General features: G+C 37.2%; 1 protein-coding gene across 3 annotated transcripts in view; it reads right to left on the bottom strand.

Moving 5' to 3' along the window:
• LOC144966330 (uncharacterized) overlaps positions 1-17500 on the bottom strand; it is a 165680-nt gene that overhangs the window by 6907 nt on the left and 141273 nt on the right. For all 3 annotated transcript variants that reach the window (XM_078902643.1, XM_078902653.1, XM_078902662.1), the window contains one exon: positions 1090-4896. In XM_078902643.1, the coding sequence (XP_078758769.1) occupies positions 1090-4783 (3694 nt within the window). In that variant the 5' untranslated portion in view covers positions 4784-4896. The remainder of the gene's footprint in view (positions 1-1089; positions 4897-17500) is intronic.

Below are 17500 nucleotides of genomic sequence, written 5' to 3'. Positions count from 1 at the left end.
CATTTCTACATCCAATTAAAAAAAAAGCACGAAAAAAGCCCCAAACAAACAAAAACAAACAACAAACATAAAAACAAAAAAAACAACAACAATAAAAACACAAGAAACAAAAAAACAAAAACAACAAACAACAACACAAAAACCAAAAAAAAACTACCAAAACAAATAAAAAACAAACAAAAAAAAAAAAAACAAAAAAAAAAAACATAAAAAACCAACAAACAAAATCTAACCAATATCAAAAAAAAAAAAAAAAAAAAAAAAAAAAAATAATAACCCAACAAACAAAATCAATAATCGAAAAAAAAAATAAAAAATCGAAGTCCCAGGTTAGAGAGTTTATGACATTATAATCGCCAGCTATTTGAAGAAGGAATTTTCCGGCCAATTTTACTTTTCCCTTTTTTTCAATTGATAATGTTGAGAGTAAGGAAGTTGAATATAGCTTGTACAGATTACCCAATCCTAACCTGGGAGTTAAATGCTGTATTATATGTACATGTTATTTTAGATAAAGTTGTCATAGGCCTCAACATCCATTTCCTGTGATTTATTTCTTATTCATTTCTATTTAATATAATCGCGTTGTGCAGTAGATAAGCTTGGTTAATCATTTTCAATTGAACCTCCCTTCCCCTGAAAATACAAACAAACAAACAAATCGGAAAAGACGTAAACAAATAAAACAACAAATTATTTTTTTTAACCCTACCCCCTCACCCCCACCCCCAAAATAAATAAAAATAAAAATAAAAAAACAATCCAAAAAGAAAAAGTAAAACACACAAAAAAACCCCCACAAAAAAGACCGAGAACGAATTTTTTTTAAAAAAAAAAAAAAAAAAAAAACAAAAAAACAAAAAAAAACACAAAAAAAAAAAAAAACAAACCCCAACAAAACTGAGCAAGTGTCTATTTTCTCAATAAATTTGTTTTAACTCACTGTCATATTTTGGATTCTCTAGGTATCGTATTTTTTCTTTCTCTTTTTTTTTAAAGAGAGAGGGGTTGCTAATTAAAACAAACAAACAAAACAAACAAACAAACAAATACACAAAATCTGAAATAAATCGATATGGGGCCACATACCTTTGCCATTTTGTGAGTAGAGAGAATACGACGGCCTTGTGAAGACGTCGTCTGTCTTGTAGAACCGGAACAAAGCATCGTATTCCGACCCAAACTGCTTCTCGTACCTGATGCCGATGTGGTTGTTGGTATTTTCAATGAAATCGTCAGAGCTGTTGTCGTGAATGCTGATATCTTCTCGACTTTTGTCTTCCACAGAACTGTCTCCATTTTCTTGTTTCGTCGTTGAGGTAGAGTGTACAGAGCCGCGTTTGGACTCGTTTTCTTCTAGATCTTTAGAAATAGTGATATCACTCACTAAAGACGAAGGTTGCAATGTTTCCGAGGCGTCAAATGATATATCTCCTCGGCTGTCATCTTCAAAGCAAGATCTAACGTCTTCAGACATGAAACTTTCATCTAACTGGACATTGTCCGGCTGTCCAGTCATATCGGTGGCACGTGAACTACAGGATACACCAGTATAGACACTAGATGAATCGGACATAAAACTATCCATGGGCAGGGGCTGGCAGTCAAACCCTGCATACTGCTTCCTTTTTGGACGCCCTAACGACGGTGGACTTCGGACAGCATTGGAATTCGGTGATTCTAGAACACTAGAGGGTGACAGGTCAGGCGTGTAAGGTGTAAGGTGGAAGTTGTCGGAAAATTTGTAGTATGGATTAGAAATCGGCAGAGTCAGGGATCGGCGATCAATTGGACCGGATGAAATATTTGTTGGGCGCTGGGGATGAGGTTGTTGTTTGTTGTCTCTTTCTAGGTTTGTCTTAGGGTCATCTGAAAATTCTTTATCCGTAAACGTAGAGTTCTTCCGATTAATTCCATTACTTCTTATGTTTGAATGGTGACTGTTGTTTGTATGGATTGATGATGTGGTTGAGGGTTGAGGAGAAGACGTTCTATAACCACCAGATGACGCTAAAGAACTAGACCTGGCGTAAAGGAGGCGTGGGTAAGGCGTTTGTCGAGTCCAGTAGTAGGCCGGTTTTTGGCGATGGCTCGACCTGCTGCTAGATGCAACTGATATCGGGCTCGATGCTCGGGTACTGGTGGGGAAAGATGTATCTAATTTGTTATCGTAGTCATTATGGAGTCTGTTGACGAGGGGCGAATCTAATCTAGCTCGGAGTTCTTTCCGGTGGGCGGCATTAATAGTCGGCGAGCTTTTGTTTGAGTTAGTGCCAATACTTTGACAAGAATAAAAACTACCGAAGTTTGAGCCGTTTTGGGAACTTAACAAGCTCCCAGTTCTTGATAGGTTGGATTTGATGTGAAGTGGAGATGCGTTGGTTTGTGTTTTTGTTTTGTCTACACTATCATTTTGATTATTAGATTCCTGGGCTGGGCAAGAGTTGTCAAAACTGTTATCGATACTAATATCAATTTCATCAATAGCACATGTGAGGTCTGAAAGACTAGCTGTGGCAAGTCTCATTGAGTTTCGCTTGATACGCCGATTCAAACTATCGTAATCGTCACATTCCTTTTCCTCTTGAATTAATGTACTGTTGGTGAGTGGTACTGTTTTCACATTATTTGAAGACCAATCGTAATTGGTGTTATCTGATACAATCTTACATTCTCCACCTTTACCATTACTCGAAATCAAATCATCACAACTAATAAAAACGTCCTCCTCTGATGCAGTATGTTTTGTAGTTCCCTTCTTTGGAGATAGTGTTTTATCCTCGGAAATACCCGGCAATTTGGACAAACTGTCAGCCGCCGGAAAAACGTCATCCCAGTTACTTCCCACGGCTATTTTAAATGAGTTCCTAGTCCGAGGCGATTTTAAAATGTTCTCGATAGAATTATCAGAGTTAGATGGTGTCCCGCCAGAGCAGACAGCCACACTGTTTGATTTCTTGACTAAATTGGTTTTTCGTTTGTTTATTTTAAAGAAATGTCTGTTTTCATAATCCGCACTGCGATTTAAAACATCCTTGCCATTCGGGACAAATTGTAACGAGTCTCTTACCAAACAGTCCCGATATCCTACATTTTTGTCTCCTGAGCGCCTGTCACTATGTCTCGTAGGTGAAGTACGCGTATGCAAGGACATGCCCAAGTTGTCATTTTTATAGTTTTCGTACGGAGGGTCAGTAGTAAAAACATCTTTTTTATCGTTGTTGTTATCTAAAAGATGCTGAGACAGTGGCAGGGGGTCGATTTCATTGACGGGCGTTTTATCCTCGAACGTTATATCCTTATCGGGCCCATCATAACTGACGTAGCTATTGGCGGACGACGAATCGGATGAATGAGAACCTTTACTATTGCACTTTTCAGAACCAAATATTGTTGATATTTTTGAAGTAAAAGAGGTTTCTTGCTTTTTCATGACAGGGGACCGTGTAACTTTACTTTGTTGCTTTTTAGTTGGAGAGGGAGAACTTCTTAGCACGGAATCATCGTTGTTTACACCATGGTCTGAAAAAGGTGGATTTCGTGAACCGGGAATGGGTTCTGGTGGGGACTGTGGGGGACTCAAATTCAAAGTATCCACGAAATGACAAGGTCTCCGCCTCGGATCTATTCTCCAATTGTAGTTATGTGGAGATCCGGGGCTGGAATCTTGTGTAGGACTGCTAGGGGAGACTTTTGACGAACTGGCGTTGGCTTGAGAGTTATTGTCTTCACCAAGTTCACTGTGTGAAAAATCAATAATTGTACTGGTCCTAGAATTGACTGAGGTGTCTTTTAATGAAATTACGGTATCGTTGTTACAACTGTTGTGAAGGTTGCAAGAACGTTTACTGTTTTCCATCGCGGGACTACCCGTTCTGTCCTTGGAATCATTGTACCTCAATTGACTTTCATTAAATGAATGAATGCTGCTGTTGTGTTGATTCACTGGACTTCCTATGATTTTGGTTGTTTTGAGAACATTTATATCGACTTTTGGAGAATCACTTTCCAACGAAAAAGTGTTTTCAATAACGGCACAATTCTGGAGTCTTAGAGGACTTAACGGACTTTTAATTGCAGGTTGCGACTTAAGAATGATAGAATTGCCGCCAGGTGTGCTGCCAGTGCTGGCGTCATCTATCTTTTGAGGACGTGTCACAGTGGGGCCTTGAGGAACCGTTTGCTTGGCACTCAGCCAGGTATATCTCCGTCTAGATTTGACAAGCGTGTCCGAGGATGGTGAATCGGAGGCTCTATGAGGCAGCGTTGAGCTGTTTCGAGGAGATGACGATGTATAAGAGTTATCACTCTGCGGTTTTCGACGAGACCTACTCCAAGACCCGAGAGTATGCCGACGCATCTCTGCATCCATGCTGGTGTTCGGGGAATTCCCATTGAACGTTGCTGTTACATCAGATCGAGACCGCTCTTTTCTTACGTTGCCATTTGACTCGGCTTTACGCATGTCAACCGTATCATCAGACGGTACGGGCATGTCCTGACAACGGAGAGCGGTGTAAACCGAGTTGCCGAGTTTGGAGTCGTCAAGAAGACGACCGGTTGATGAACTTCTGACGCCATTTTGGTCACCTGACTTTGACGATCTTCTGGGGGTGGACGGGTAATCGATGTCGATGGAGGCTAGGGGCGCTTTTTCGTCTATGCCAGAGACGAGCGAGGACATGGATGAGGATGAGGGAAGGCGTGGAGGGACAGGGTTGGTTGGGGACAGGATGACGGGTGTTCTGGAGTGGGTGTAGTGGACGATTCTAGTCCGTTCCATATCGGAGTGTGGGTTGAAGGAATCATCGGGACACAGAGATGGTTTGGAACATAATGCTGACTGAATGGACGGATTCTTTTACTTCATGGTGTCATTAGTAGATGCTCAACATTCTGCAAAATGAATAGATAAATAAATAAATAAATAAATACATAAATAAATAAATAAATAAATAAATACAAATAATAAAATAAATAAATGTATCTATAAATATAGACAAAGAAAAGTATAAATAAATACATGAATAAATAAAAACATAAGATAGATATAAATACAAAGGAATAATAAACAAATAAATAAATGAATTCAAATAAATACAAATAATAAAATAAATAAATATATCTATAAATATAAACAAAGAAGCGTATAAATAAAGAAATGAATAAATAAAAACATAAGATAGATATATAAACAAATGAATAATAAATAAATAAACACATAAATGGTCATCATGGAAGTATATACAAGAGGCAGCATCTCTACAAAGCGCACGCTATAAATCTGTGACATATACATGGGTGTTGTGATCATAAATAGCATGTGTCAATATAATCACAATCATTGCGATTGGATAAATTAATTCCTTTATGTGTCATTCACTACGTTGGAATGTTCAGGTATTTCGTAAAACCAGCCATACGAGTGGTAAAGCATTTCTAAATTGTTGTAGTGATTTTGTAGTCGAATGAATGAACATGTGTGTGATACGAAAAAAAATATTGTAAAGCATCTCTGAGCACTATTTGTGGATATTGGCGCTATAATTATGATTATAAATCGATTTTATTATTTGAAACATTCTTACTACAGGGACAGTTATTGCCAGATTGGTATGTTCAACCAGATTGGTATATTCAACCAGATTGGTATATTCAACCAGATTGGTATATTCAACCAGATTGGTATGTTCAACCAGATTGGTATATTCAAATATTAGAGAAACAATAAGGAAACGTTTTAATGGAGTCTGTAAATGACATTTATCAATATGATTGCAAAAGTATTGCGAATGGCCCTTCAAAAAGAAAGTACAATTAATATATGAATATATTCGACAGTCCTACTCGGTCAGAAGACAAGGATAAATATAGATAAAATGTCTACTTATCGTCTTATCTCAGTGGAATGTATAGCGTGGCAAAAAGATCAAGGCATGCCCTTCGTTAAAACGAAACCCGACTTGTCATTACAATTTTTTTTCCAGACAGAGACAATGCTCCTAACGACCAGGTACTCATTTTAAACCTGAGTACGGTAAGAGAATGAATAGGAGTAAAGAGCCTTTTCCGAGGACTCAACTATTGCCAATTACAACAATGTTAAACTAGGCCCATAAGTGGATTCAGATGTCAGACCTGCTTATATGTGCCCGTCGGTTACATATAAGTATTAAAATACGCTAGATTCGACGTGTAGGTACCTACATACACACTGTATTTGAAGGTCTGATAACCGTACACAATTTTATGGGATTTATCAAACATTGTTGTAATGGACAATATTTTGCGTTGAGTTGTGAGTATCTCCATTACAACAATGAGCCCAAAACAATTTTGGATATCAGACCTGCATATAAGTAGACGTCGTTAAATTCCTTTTTATAATCTTTTAATCTAAATCTTTTGTAACATGACACAAGAATGTCGAATTGTCCCCCCCCCCCCCACTTTGAAAAGGACCCTGCAAATTATAATGTAAAGTTTACACAATCCGAATGGCATTTTAAAAAATGGAGTCATTTTCTTGTCAGTCGATGCTATGCAAACGGGGTGATTTTTGAATGGTTTTGTTTTTCGTTCTTTCTGACAATTCAATTGCACTTGCGGTTATATTATTCGGTCATATTATAAACGTTATAACATAAGTAGTGCAATAAAATTGTACAAAGACAGGTGAATAGATATAGATGGCAGCATGAATATCTCTCTCTCTCTCTCTCTCTCTCTCTCCCTCTCTCTCTCTCCCTCTCTTTCTCTCTCTCTCTCTCTCTCCCTATCTCTCTCTCATATATATATATATATATATATATATATATATATATATATATATATATATATATATATCCTATAAACACGGTCGGATTTGAGAAAAGGTAGGCTATCCTACTCTATTTTAAAAACGTTTTGACAAAGTTAATTGCACGTTTTTGTTTTAATACTCTTGACTTTTTAAAAATCTAATGAAAATTTAATTCCACTTTTAAGTTATAAGAATGACCATCAAATGTTAACAGTGACTGCCGATCGAAGTCCGTTGCCACGGACATTTTTAGACAATAAGAAATAGTTTTGAATGATTATTAATTTATTAATTATTAATTAAAAGACTTGATGCCTGTCCTTCAACTGCCGTCCACATTATATAACAATAATAATAATAATAATAATAATAATAATAATAATAATAATAATAATAATAGTAATAATAATAATAATAATAATAAATAATAAATAATAATAATAATAATAATAATAGATCCATAATATGGCAATTTGTCATTTAGTTACACTTGTAACGTTATTTGATAACTATAACATTGAACAGATATTTCACTCCTACACATTATCTCTCTCTCTCTCTCTCTCTCTCTCTCTCTCTCTCTCTCTCCCTCTCTTATGATTGACTCAAATATGCAAATTAATAGATAATTTGAGTCAACAGAATGTTCATTCTGCAAACAAAGACTTTATAGTGGTTAAAATTGGGTCATGCCAAGACTCGCATTATAAAAACATTTGGCAAGAAAGTTCGTTCTTTAAATATCGATCGATTAAAATGACCCCTCATCTAGTCAATAACTCTCAAACCTGAGACGTCCCCCCTGGAACTCCCAGGATTGAGAGATTTTGACAAGATAAGGGTATTTTTAATGTATCCATATTTGAAGGACTAGGCTTCAGTCAAACATTGTTTTCAACGAGTTTTTTTGTTTTGTTTGTTTTTAATTACGACAACCAGAATCATGAAACACTATTTGGAAGTTCAAACTATTGCATGAGCTAACACAAAGGATTATTTGATGAGGTGTAAAATCTATTGTACCATGTCGATCACACCATATAATTCACAAGTTCATTTGGTAACATATGTCAATTCCTAATGGCTGGGGTACAAAATCGGTTGTTGCTATTTATTGTCTATTATTTGATCTACCGTGTGAACCTGTCGCTGCGTTCTGATGGTTGAACATGGAATGCGGTTTGAATAAAGCATCATCATGATTTAATAACAAAGGCAATGTAAAGTAGTAGGCGGGTTGTGGTATTATATAATATAAAATGTAGATAATAACGGAGATAACGAAACAAAAAGAAAAATAAAAAACACACATATACATCAATGACTTTAATTATATTGAAATCGCGTCACTAGTAAAATATTCCAACGTGAATTTACATTATCGGATACCGAGAAAGATTTGATCTCAGAAGAAGCTTCTTGGAATGTAGAAAAAGTAAATAGGCGGATATTTCATTGAGCAGAATGGTTTTTATAATACATACTGTACATTGGTAAGAGAGGATTTAGCCAATCTAAATTACAACACCCCCCCCCCCCCACCTCTCACAAAAATAATCAAGGGTTGTCTAGCCAACAACAACAGTTATTATAATATGTAGAAAAAGACACGATGCCTGTAAGGCGATATCATAATTATTTTTCGACCCAGACAACGCTGATACCGGGCAGGGAGGTATTTCATTTTACACATGAGTACGGGGAGAAAATGTGAGTGAGTAAAGAGCTTTTTTTTTCCAAGGACGGTTTTGCCCCGCCTAGGAGCGGGACACGAACCTGGGACTCTACAAGTGAGTGTCATACCACTATAAAGGCCACAAAGTCGCACAGAAGTAAAAAAAAAAATAATTAAAAATTGAGCTTTTATATAGCGTAATATAAACTAAACGTGCTCAAAGCGCTTTACAAGGGGTCCCTGGTCAACAGCAACATTTAACATGTAGGACGGGACATAACGCCTGTTAGGCGATATTACAATTTTGCGAACAAAGACAACGCTGTTAACAGCCAGTTACTCATTTTACACCTGAGCACGGTGAGAGAATATGAGTAAAGAGCCCTCTCCAAGGACTCAACTATGCGCCGAGCGCGAGGCTCGAACCCAGGACCGTCCGATCAAGGTTTCTGACAAAAAGGAAATATTGATGTTATATTATTAGAGCAGTTGAGCATGCCTCGACCTCAGCAATTTCACACTGTTACAAACACCAGACCTGCCTAGTACTACGACAAATTCGTAGAAATACGAATTTTTGCTCCGGCCGCAGAGCTTCCAATGTCTTTGACTCAATAAATCTTATTGAAAAAGATAGTGACATTCTAGAGAACCTATATTAAGGACTTTGAAACATTTTTGATCAAGTTGAGGGCAAATTATAATAATTTGTAAAGCTATTTTTATTGTGACTTTTCTTTTTTTTTTCCCTGGGAAATTACGAATTTCTGAAATTTCAAGCAGGAATCTCTGAAATGCTTATTCCCTGGATCCGAGCACGTCGTTCCTGCATGCTGACGTCACTTCCCTCACAGTAACTTAGCAACTGGTTCTAAACTATCGGAACAATGGCGGACGCCCTTATGAAATACTTCTCCAACTAGCATAAAAGTGTATCCAGAGGAGAAAAACATTATAAATATGATCATGTATTGACTTTTATACATTCTGATCACATGACATGTGAAAAGTTCTAGCCAGCATGAAGAATAAAAAGTACTGACTGTTTAGAACCACGCAGCTCGCCATTGCTGGGCGACGTGACATCAGATTATTGAATCTAACTGACGTCACTTAGCTCTTCACTTCAGCTACTTTTATGAGTTCTCACTAAATGATATTAATCAGACCATACACGTTTAAGGCTAAACATAGTTTTGTATGTTGGTATTGTATATCCGACTGGCGGTTGTTGTAGGTATTTTAGCTAAACGCAGAGCATAATAAACTAAGTCGCAACCTTTGATGAGCATTGCATTTCGGCACGCTCAGATTCTAGCACGGTTTTGGCTTCTCCCGACAGCGTGCTAGAACCTAGCGAGTAATGTACTAATAACGTTCAAAAATTCATTTAAAAAAAAAATTAAGCTTTTAAGCGCAATATATCCACTGCACTAAATGTGCACATCCACGTGCAGTGGATATATTGCGCTTAAAACCTCAATTAAAAAAAAAAAAGAATTTTTGAACGTCATCAGTACATTACTCGCTAGGTTCTAGCACGCTGTCGGGAGAAGCCAAGACCGTGCACTAAACGTGCTCAAAACGCGTTACACCGAGGTCATTGCAGAGATTTTCTTCGTGTCAATTACTAGGTAATCCCTTGACCCCATATGCTGTCACATCTAACCAGTGTCAATGATAATTTCCGAGCGGAATATCCGTTCATCCAGCCACGAAATCTCATCTAGACGTCTACGCGGTTTCCCCAAACAAACGAATCAATGTAAATCTCAGAATTATATCAATCTATTCCGACAACCACATTTTTGTCGTTCACTGCCAAAACACACTATTGTCATTTTAGCCGTGTTATAATGGCCTAACTCCATAATCGATGAATTAAGAGATGATGTCCTCCACTAGTCAGGGGGTCCCGATAGCTCAGTTGGTAGAGTGCTCGCTTCACACTCAAAGAGAAACGAGATCGATCCCGGGTGCAGTTGAGATTTTTTTCTGACCCCCTCCCCCCCCCCCCTGTCCACCCAGCAGTGATTGGGTAGCTGGGTCTATTAGATCTGGCTGAAATCACTTTGCGGTAGACTAGCGTCCTATCCAAAGGAATGCAAGCAATTGCTATTGTCCGTTTCTGAAGAACTACGTTTTTTTCTTTCCACTCGTCAAAATATCTTAAAACCGATAAGTCAAAGAAGTTAATGGTTATTAAATGTTTAAAAGTTTAACAATTTGAAACTATGTATCTCAATTCCTTGATGAAGGCCCCGATAGCTCAGTTGGTAGAGCACTCGCTGTTGCTATGTGTTTTAATAAAATACTCACAACATTATCCAGTAGGATATGACGTACGAACACACAATCATAATTGTGTATAATATTTAACGTTTATAGTCTTGTTTGATAGAATTTAGTGAGAAGTAATCACAAAGAAATGGCTATCTAAAAAACAATAAAACGAGCTGAGTGATGTCCATTTCGTTCCTTCAAACAAACTATGTATGTACTATTCATACATTTGATATTTGATTTGAAAAAAAAAAAACAACTTTCCAAAATAGATAAAAAGTGATTAATCGATGTATGACAGATTTGTCCACTAGAGCGTACGGTGAAGCACTGGGCCATGATAATGGGTACACGGGTATATGTATGTATATCCCAGTTAGATCATATGTAATTCATACATGAATGAAGAACTTCATTGAATGGGAAGATTCCAAAAAACAGAGCTGCCGACCTGGACTTGAAAAAATTCATCGTTTTCAGGGATTTTAACATAGTAGACACTATAACTACTAGTAAAAATTACCAATTTGTCATTAACCCTCTCCTTACAAACTATAGGAAAATCGTCACATTCGTTACGATACAAACAACATTTTTCTTATTCAAAGTTCTTTTGTACATCATAAAATTTAATGAAAATGAACAGTGTGTTGTAATGTTTTGCTAAAGAAATTACGTATCGCAAGAACTTTACTGCTATTATGTCTGAGTGATTAAAATATATATTTGTGTTCGTTGGGTGTGAAGTTTTGGGGAAAATCCTGAAAATGGCTGGTAAGGAGAGGGTTAATATGTTAAAATATTGCTTTGAACTCCCTTATAGACTAGCTTCGGCAACAAAACTTTGTTTTCAAGAAATTTTATCGAATCAAAGACCTTTATATAATTGTCGGTTTGGAGCCCCCAAAAAATCCGTAATTCTACGACATTTTCGTAGTAGTTGGTAGATCGACAAACCTTACCCGTGCCTTGAAGAAGGTCGACGAAACATTGAAAAGAGCAATCCCATTCATATCCATTCCATTCACGACCGTATTGTTGCGGATAGATTTTGTGTTTTTATGTAAATGATAAAAACATTTTTTTTTTATTAAAAAAAACGATATTAAATTACAATAGCTATATTATATACTGCGTACCCTGTGGAAAAAAAAACCAACAACAAACACGTATTTAAAATTTTGGCCAGAAAACCTGTCCTACAATTATCAATCAATCATAATAACCCTCATCTTGGCAAAAAGTCTCAAACAAGGACTTCGCTAAGTCCCAGGTTTGAGAGTTTTTCTCCCCAAGATTAGGGTCATTATGATACATTCATATTAGAAGGACTATTTTTCTGGCCAAAATTAAAAAAAAAACAACGTATTTGTGACCCCTCGTCTCAAAACGGTATTAAGTCGGGATAATTAAGATGCTGAAAATGGAATTTGTAGCCAGAAATATGATACTTTAGTTGAGTTTATATGATTTATAGAGGAGAAGGACTATCATATTTTACTATGCTAATCCAACGTTTCATATTTTTGACTAGTTTTACTATAATTTGACTTTTTAAGCATCTGGTCCATCCCGACATAATACCGTTTTGAGACGAGGGGTCACATGTTTTTCCACAGGACGGCTGTCTCGTGGATAATTAAAGAAGAGTTCTAAATATATAAGTTCGTATCATTTTAAACATAAAAACATAAAACATATTATGTAAACAACATTTATTCCTTATGTCGATTTAAAAGAGAAGAAAAAGAAAACAGAAATCTTCATAAGCGATGTTTTTGTTGTGTAATTCTATTGAAATTTGTGGTATGAAAAATGAACACGAAAGCCGTCTGTTGATATGATACAAATACGTATTTGTATATAATCCTTTTGGAGTAGGCTGTTACAATATCATAGGGTGTGATAAATGTGTGACTAGAGAATTCAACTGACTTTGTCAAGACACACTCATACACACCCACAGAGAGAGAGAGAGAGAGAGAGAGAGAGAGAGAGAGAGAGAGAGGGAGGGAGAGAGAGAGAGAGAAGAAAGGGAGAGAGAGAGAGATAGATTGATAGATAGATAGATAGATAGATAAAGAGAGAGAGAAAGAGAGAGAGAGTGAGAGAGAGAGAGATAGATTGATAGATAGATAGATAGATAAAGAGAGAGAGAAAGAGAGAGAGAGAGAGAGAGAGAAAGAGAGGGAGGGAGAGAGAGAGAGAAGAAAGGGAGAGAGAGAGAGATAGATTGATAGATAGATAGATAGATAGATAGATAAAGAGAGAGAGAAAGAGAGAGAGTGAGAGAGAGAGAGAGAGAGAGAGAGAGAAAGAGAAAGAGAGAGAGAGAGATTAAAAACCAAACCAAACAAAAAAAAAAAAAAAACCAACAAAAAAAAAAAACAAACAAACAAACAAACAAACAAACAAACAAAAATAACAAACAACTCCTCCTCCTAAAAAACACAAAAACCATAAAAAAACAAAGAAAAAGAAAAGAAAAAAAAAGAAAAAAAGAAAAGAAAACCAAACCAAACAAAGAAACAAATTAATAAATTACCGATACCATTCCTAACTTATATACCTCCCATCTGATACTAATACTAAGAGAGAAAGAAAGGGAGAGAAGATAAGTAAAATTAGCATAGAATTCCAATGACAATCAAATCCAATCAAGACTTTACATCATTGAAGACCAGGTGTCGCTTGTCCGGTCAGATTCACAAATTCCAATGAAAAATAGGTCAGTCCACACGAGAGGTCAAGCCTGTATTGACCGACTATTCCACTATGACTGACCTGATTATAATTCAAGATCGGGGATGCAACACCCATCAATTCAATTGATGATGTGTCTTTAGCTTTAAATAATCACAACATCCGCCAGCCGGATATAATGTACCAACACACAAAACTGTGTTTAACCTAAAACGTTTATAGTCTGATTGATATAATTTAGTGAGAACTAATCATAAAGTGGCTGACTAATAACAATTAACAAAGAGCCGACTAACGTCAATTCTGTTCCATCTACTGTGGATAGAACGAAGATGACGTCACTCAGACCTTTGTTATTGTTTTTTTTTTTTTTCTTTTGTAATCCATGTTAGTGAGTAATTCTCACTAAACTGTATTTACCAGACTATAAACGTTTACGGTTACACACAGATTTGTGTGTTGGTCCGTTACACTTCCGGGTGGCAATGTTGTGAGGACAGGTTGGGGGGGGGGGGGGGGGGGGGGGGGGGGGGGGGGGGGAGTCGGAATCGGATAAGCAAGTATGGAACATCGATTATTTGAAATTCAATGAATTCAACAATGATAATAATCGACAGGTGTTTCCAGAACAGCACGCACTCATCATGGCGATTCAATGTGTCGGTTGTAAGTCGATAGCTATAAAACTCGTGTCCTCTCGTTATACGCCAGAGAGAAAGAGTAAGCTTAAAACTAAATAGGGCGCCCATACAGTAAATATTGTGGTCATAAAGAAAAGCACTGCAGGGGAGAAACAACTTCCGGTATGAGGTTTGTGGGAACAAGAAGAAAGAAAACGTTTCGAGTTTCGAATATCAACCAAAGCCAGTTTTTTGCCACGCCACAGGTGTATGATAAATTATAATAACATATATATTAAAAAAGAGGGATTGGTTATGCCATACCAATAGTCAATAGTAAGTGGTTGGTTTGATGTTCACTTCAGTTTATCGGGCGGTTTAAACTAAAATACTATGATAACATTGGTCTAAAGATAGGGAGTTGTGTGTGTGTGTGTGTGTGTGTGTGTGTGTGTGTGTGTGGGGGGGGGGGGGGGGGGAGAAGCACCAGCGGTCTCAAAATCAAATCGCATCCAGAACCATCTTTGACTTAAAAAAAAAATGAAATGCTAACAGAAGCTTTGATCCATGTAAAAACGAACGGGAAGATGTGTTAAGCTTACATAAAAGAATTGATCATTGACTTGTCAGGTTTCCCCTTTTATTTATTATACAAATGATTAAACGTGCGAGTAAACTGGAACAAATGACGGGTGTTGAGAAAAGAAAGGAACGCACAAACAAATAAAAAACCGACGTGCCCTTATTTGCAGGTCTGATAACTCAATTCCTTATGGGCTCATTGTTGTAATGGAAATCTCATAAAATGACGCAAAATATTATCCATTACAACAATGTTAAACTAGGCCCATGAGTGGGTTCGGATGTCAGACCTGCATAGATGTACACGTCGAAAAAACAAACCCAACAGCAGCGTTGAGCACGTTTAGTGGATATTGCGCTATAAAAAAGCTCAATTAAAAAATACCATTAAAAAACAAAATACAAACAAAAACTGTCATTGAGAGTTGATGTTGACACATTGTTAACACACCTGACGCACATTTATTCATGACCTACTTAAAGAGTATTTGACGTCATTATTGTTAGCATTAGCCAAATTTGATTTTTTTTTTTTTTCAACGAGTGAAACAATATTTTTCTTTAAAATGATTCCACAATGCTATTTTATAGGTATAAACCATGCACCTGAATGAATTTAGGCCCATGGTATATACCAACAAGTCGACAAATTTGCAGGACCGATAATCTTTCGCAATAGGATTCAATAATCTGATGTCACGTCCGCCCAGCAACGAGCAGCTTGGTTCTGAAGAAAGAAAATCGGTATAGATACTTTTTATTCTTCATGCTGTCTAGAACTTTTTCACACGTCATGTAGGCAGAATGTATAAAAGTAAAAAAAAAAAAAAAAAAAGATCAGATTTACACAGTTTTTCTTCTCTGGATACACTTTTATGCTCGTCGGAGAAGTATTTCCTAAGGGCGTCCGCCATTGTTCCGATTAGTTTAGAACCAGTTACTAAATTACTATGCGTCATTACGAGGGAAGTGAAACCAAAACGAGAGGTGCCTAAATGAGTTAGTAAAATGGAGAGAAAGATAAAGTGAGTAAATGTGACTCATATATAATGGAACAACACAAAAACAAACAACGTTTCGGCCCTTCTCCTTCGTCAGGAGACAACCCCCCCCCCCAAAAAAAAAATCCAAAAAAACACACAAATATGTAAGGTTCCAAAGTATCACATTTTGTCAAATGTGAAGGAAGTGAATCATGACTGTTGAAGCCTATTATGGGCTTGTGTTAATTTAGCATTTAATTTTTATAATGGAGTACGTGTTGCATTGCATCGGTCTGAGTATTCCCGTGATATAATTGAGATCAATAAATTAGGATCAGCGTGGCTCAGCGGTACGGTCTTTGCTTCGTACCCGAAAGATACCGAGTTCGATCACCCGCCGCCGCTGCGGTGTGTGGCCTTGAGCAAGTCACTTCGCCCTAGCTCAATTTGCGGCGCTGCACTGCGGTTGACGCCTGGGTTATTCCAGTCTTCCCTTGGAGTAGACCCTAGAGAAAAAATTCCCCTTGGGGGATGAATAAAGAGAACTTTTAAAAACAAATTAAATTAATAAATAGGCGTGGGTATCCGTGAATACAAATTGGTGATGATGGCGTGTGAATCCAGTATGAAATGACATACATTTCTGTCAATGTGTATTGCATGTAAACTGATGCATCTTGTCTGAAATTTCTATGGGAAATAAAACTCATTTGATAAAAATCGTTATGTACCCCCCCCCCCTACTCCACCCTCATCCCCAACTCCTCTCTACACAAACACAAACCATCGAGGCAGTATTTCTTTTTCTTTTTTTAATGGTAGTAACTTTTGATGCTTGAAATAAATTTCAGAAAATCTCACGTACGACACATGTGTTAAATGTTTATGTTTGCATGTCAATCATTTTTTTTTTAAATGTCAAAGGGCATTTTCGAGCGAATTGATCCAAAATGAATTACCTATCAAAATCAACAATTAACAGTTCTCACCGATTCTTGTCAGTGAATTCAATCGAATATAGAATAACACATTATCATTATTTGTGTATAGATAGATTCGGGTTGGGAAGATATGAATATCAACAATAATCAATATAAGTATACAAAACAAGTCCTACCTATGCCTAGTGATTTCTGTTCAGTTCAACGCCCCTTTTTCAATACTTATTTTACAATAGAAAAAGAGTTTTTTGGGGTTTTTGTTGTTGTTTTGTTTGTTTTTAAATATATGGGGGGGGGGGGGGGGTGTCACTTTAGTCGTAGCAGGTCAAAAGTCAAAGAAACAGGTGAGCCATTAACAAGTGTGGCTATGTGGTCTAGTAGTTGGACACTCGCTTTCAATCAAGGTGCTCGACAGAAAGGAACAGGTCATCATCTTCAGACTGAGAACTGGACACAACCAGTTAAAGGAACATATGTGGAGGATGTCCAGAGCAGGTGCCTCTGGACAATGTGACTGCGGACTTGAAAATGAAAATGGACATCATGTCCTAATGGAATGTCCAAGGTACAACCAGTTGAGAAGGAACTTCTGGCCTGACCCAACCCGATACTCAAAGAAGCTGTACGGCAGTGAGGACGACCTCAGGACCACTGTGGGCTTCATTCACCAGACCGGACTGACCATGTGACGTGACGGGAACGAAGAAGAAGAAGAAGAATCGGAAGGTCCATGGGTTCGAGCCTCGCTCGGTGCATAGTCGAGTCCTTGGAGAAGGCTCTTTACTCACATTCTCTCACCTTACTCAGGTGCAAAATGAGTACCTGACCGGTAACAGCGTTGTCTCTGTCCTAAAAAAATGTAATATCGCCTAACAGGCGTCATGTACCGTCCTACATGTTAAATGTTGCTG

The sequence above is a fragment of the Berghia stephanieae genome, chromosome 1, assembly GCF_034508935.2.
Source record: "Berghia stephanieae isolate SIO BIC M18660-M18661 chromosome 1, UCSD_Bste_1.3, whole genome shotgun sequence".
Taxonomy (NCBI): domain Eukaryota; kingdom Metazoa; phylum Mollusca; class Gastropoda; order Nudibranchia; family Aeolidiidae; genus Berghia; species Berghia stephanieae.
This window is presented reverse-complemented; position numbering and strand designations above follow the sequence as displayed.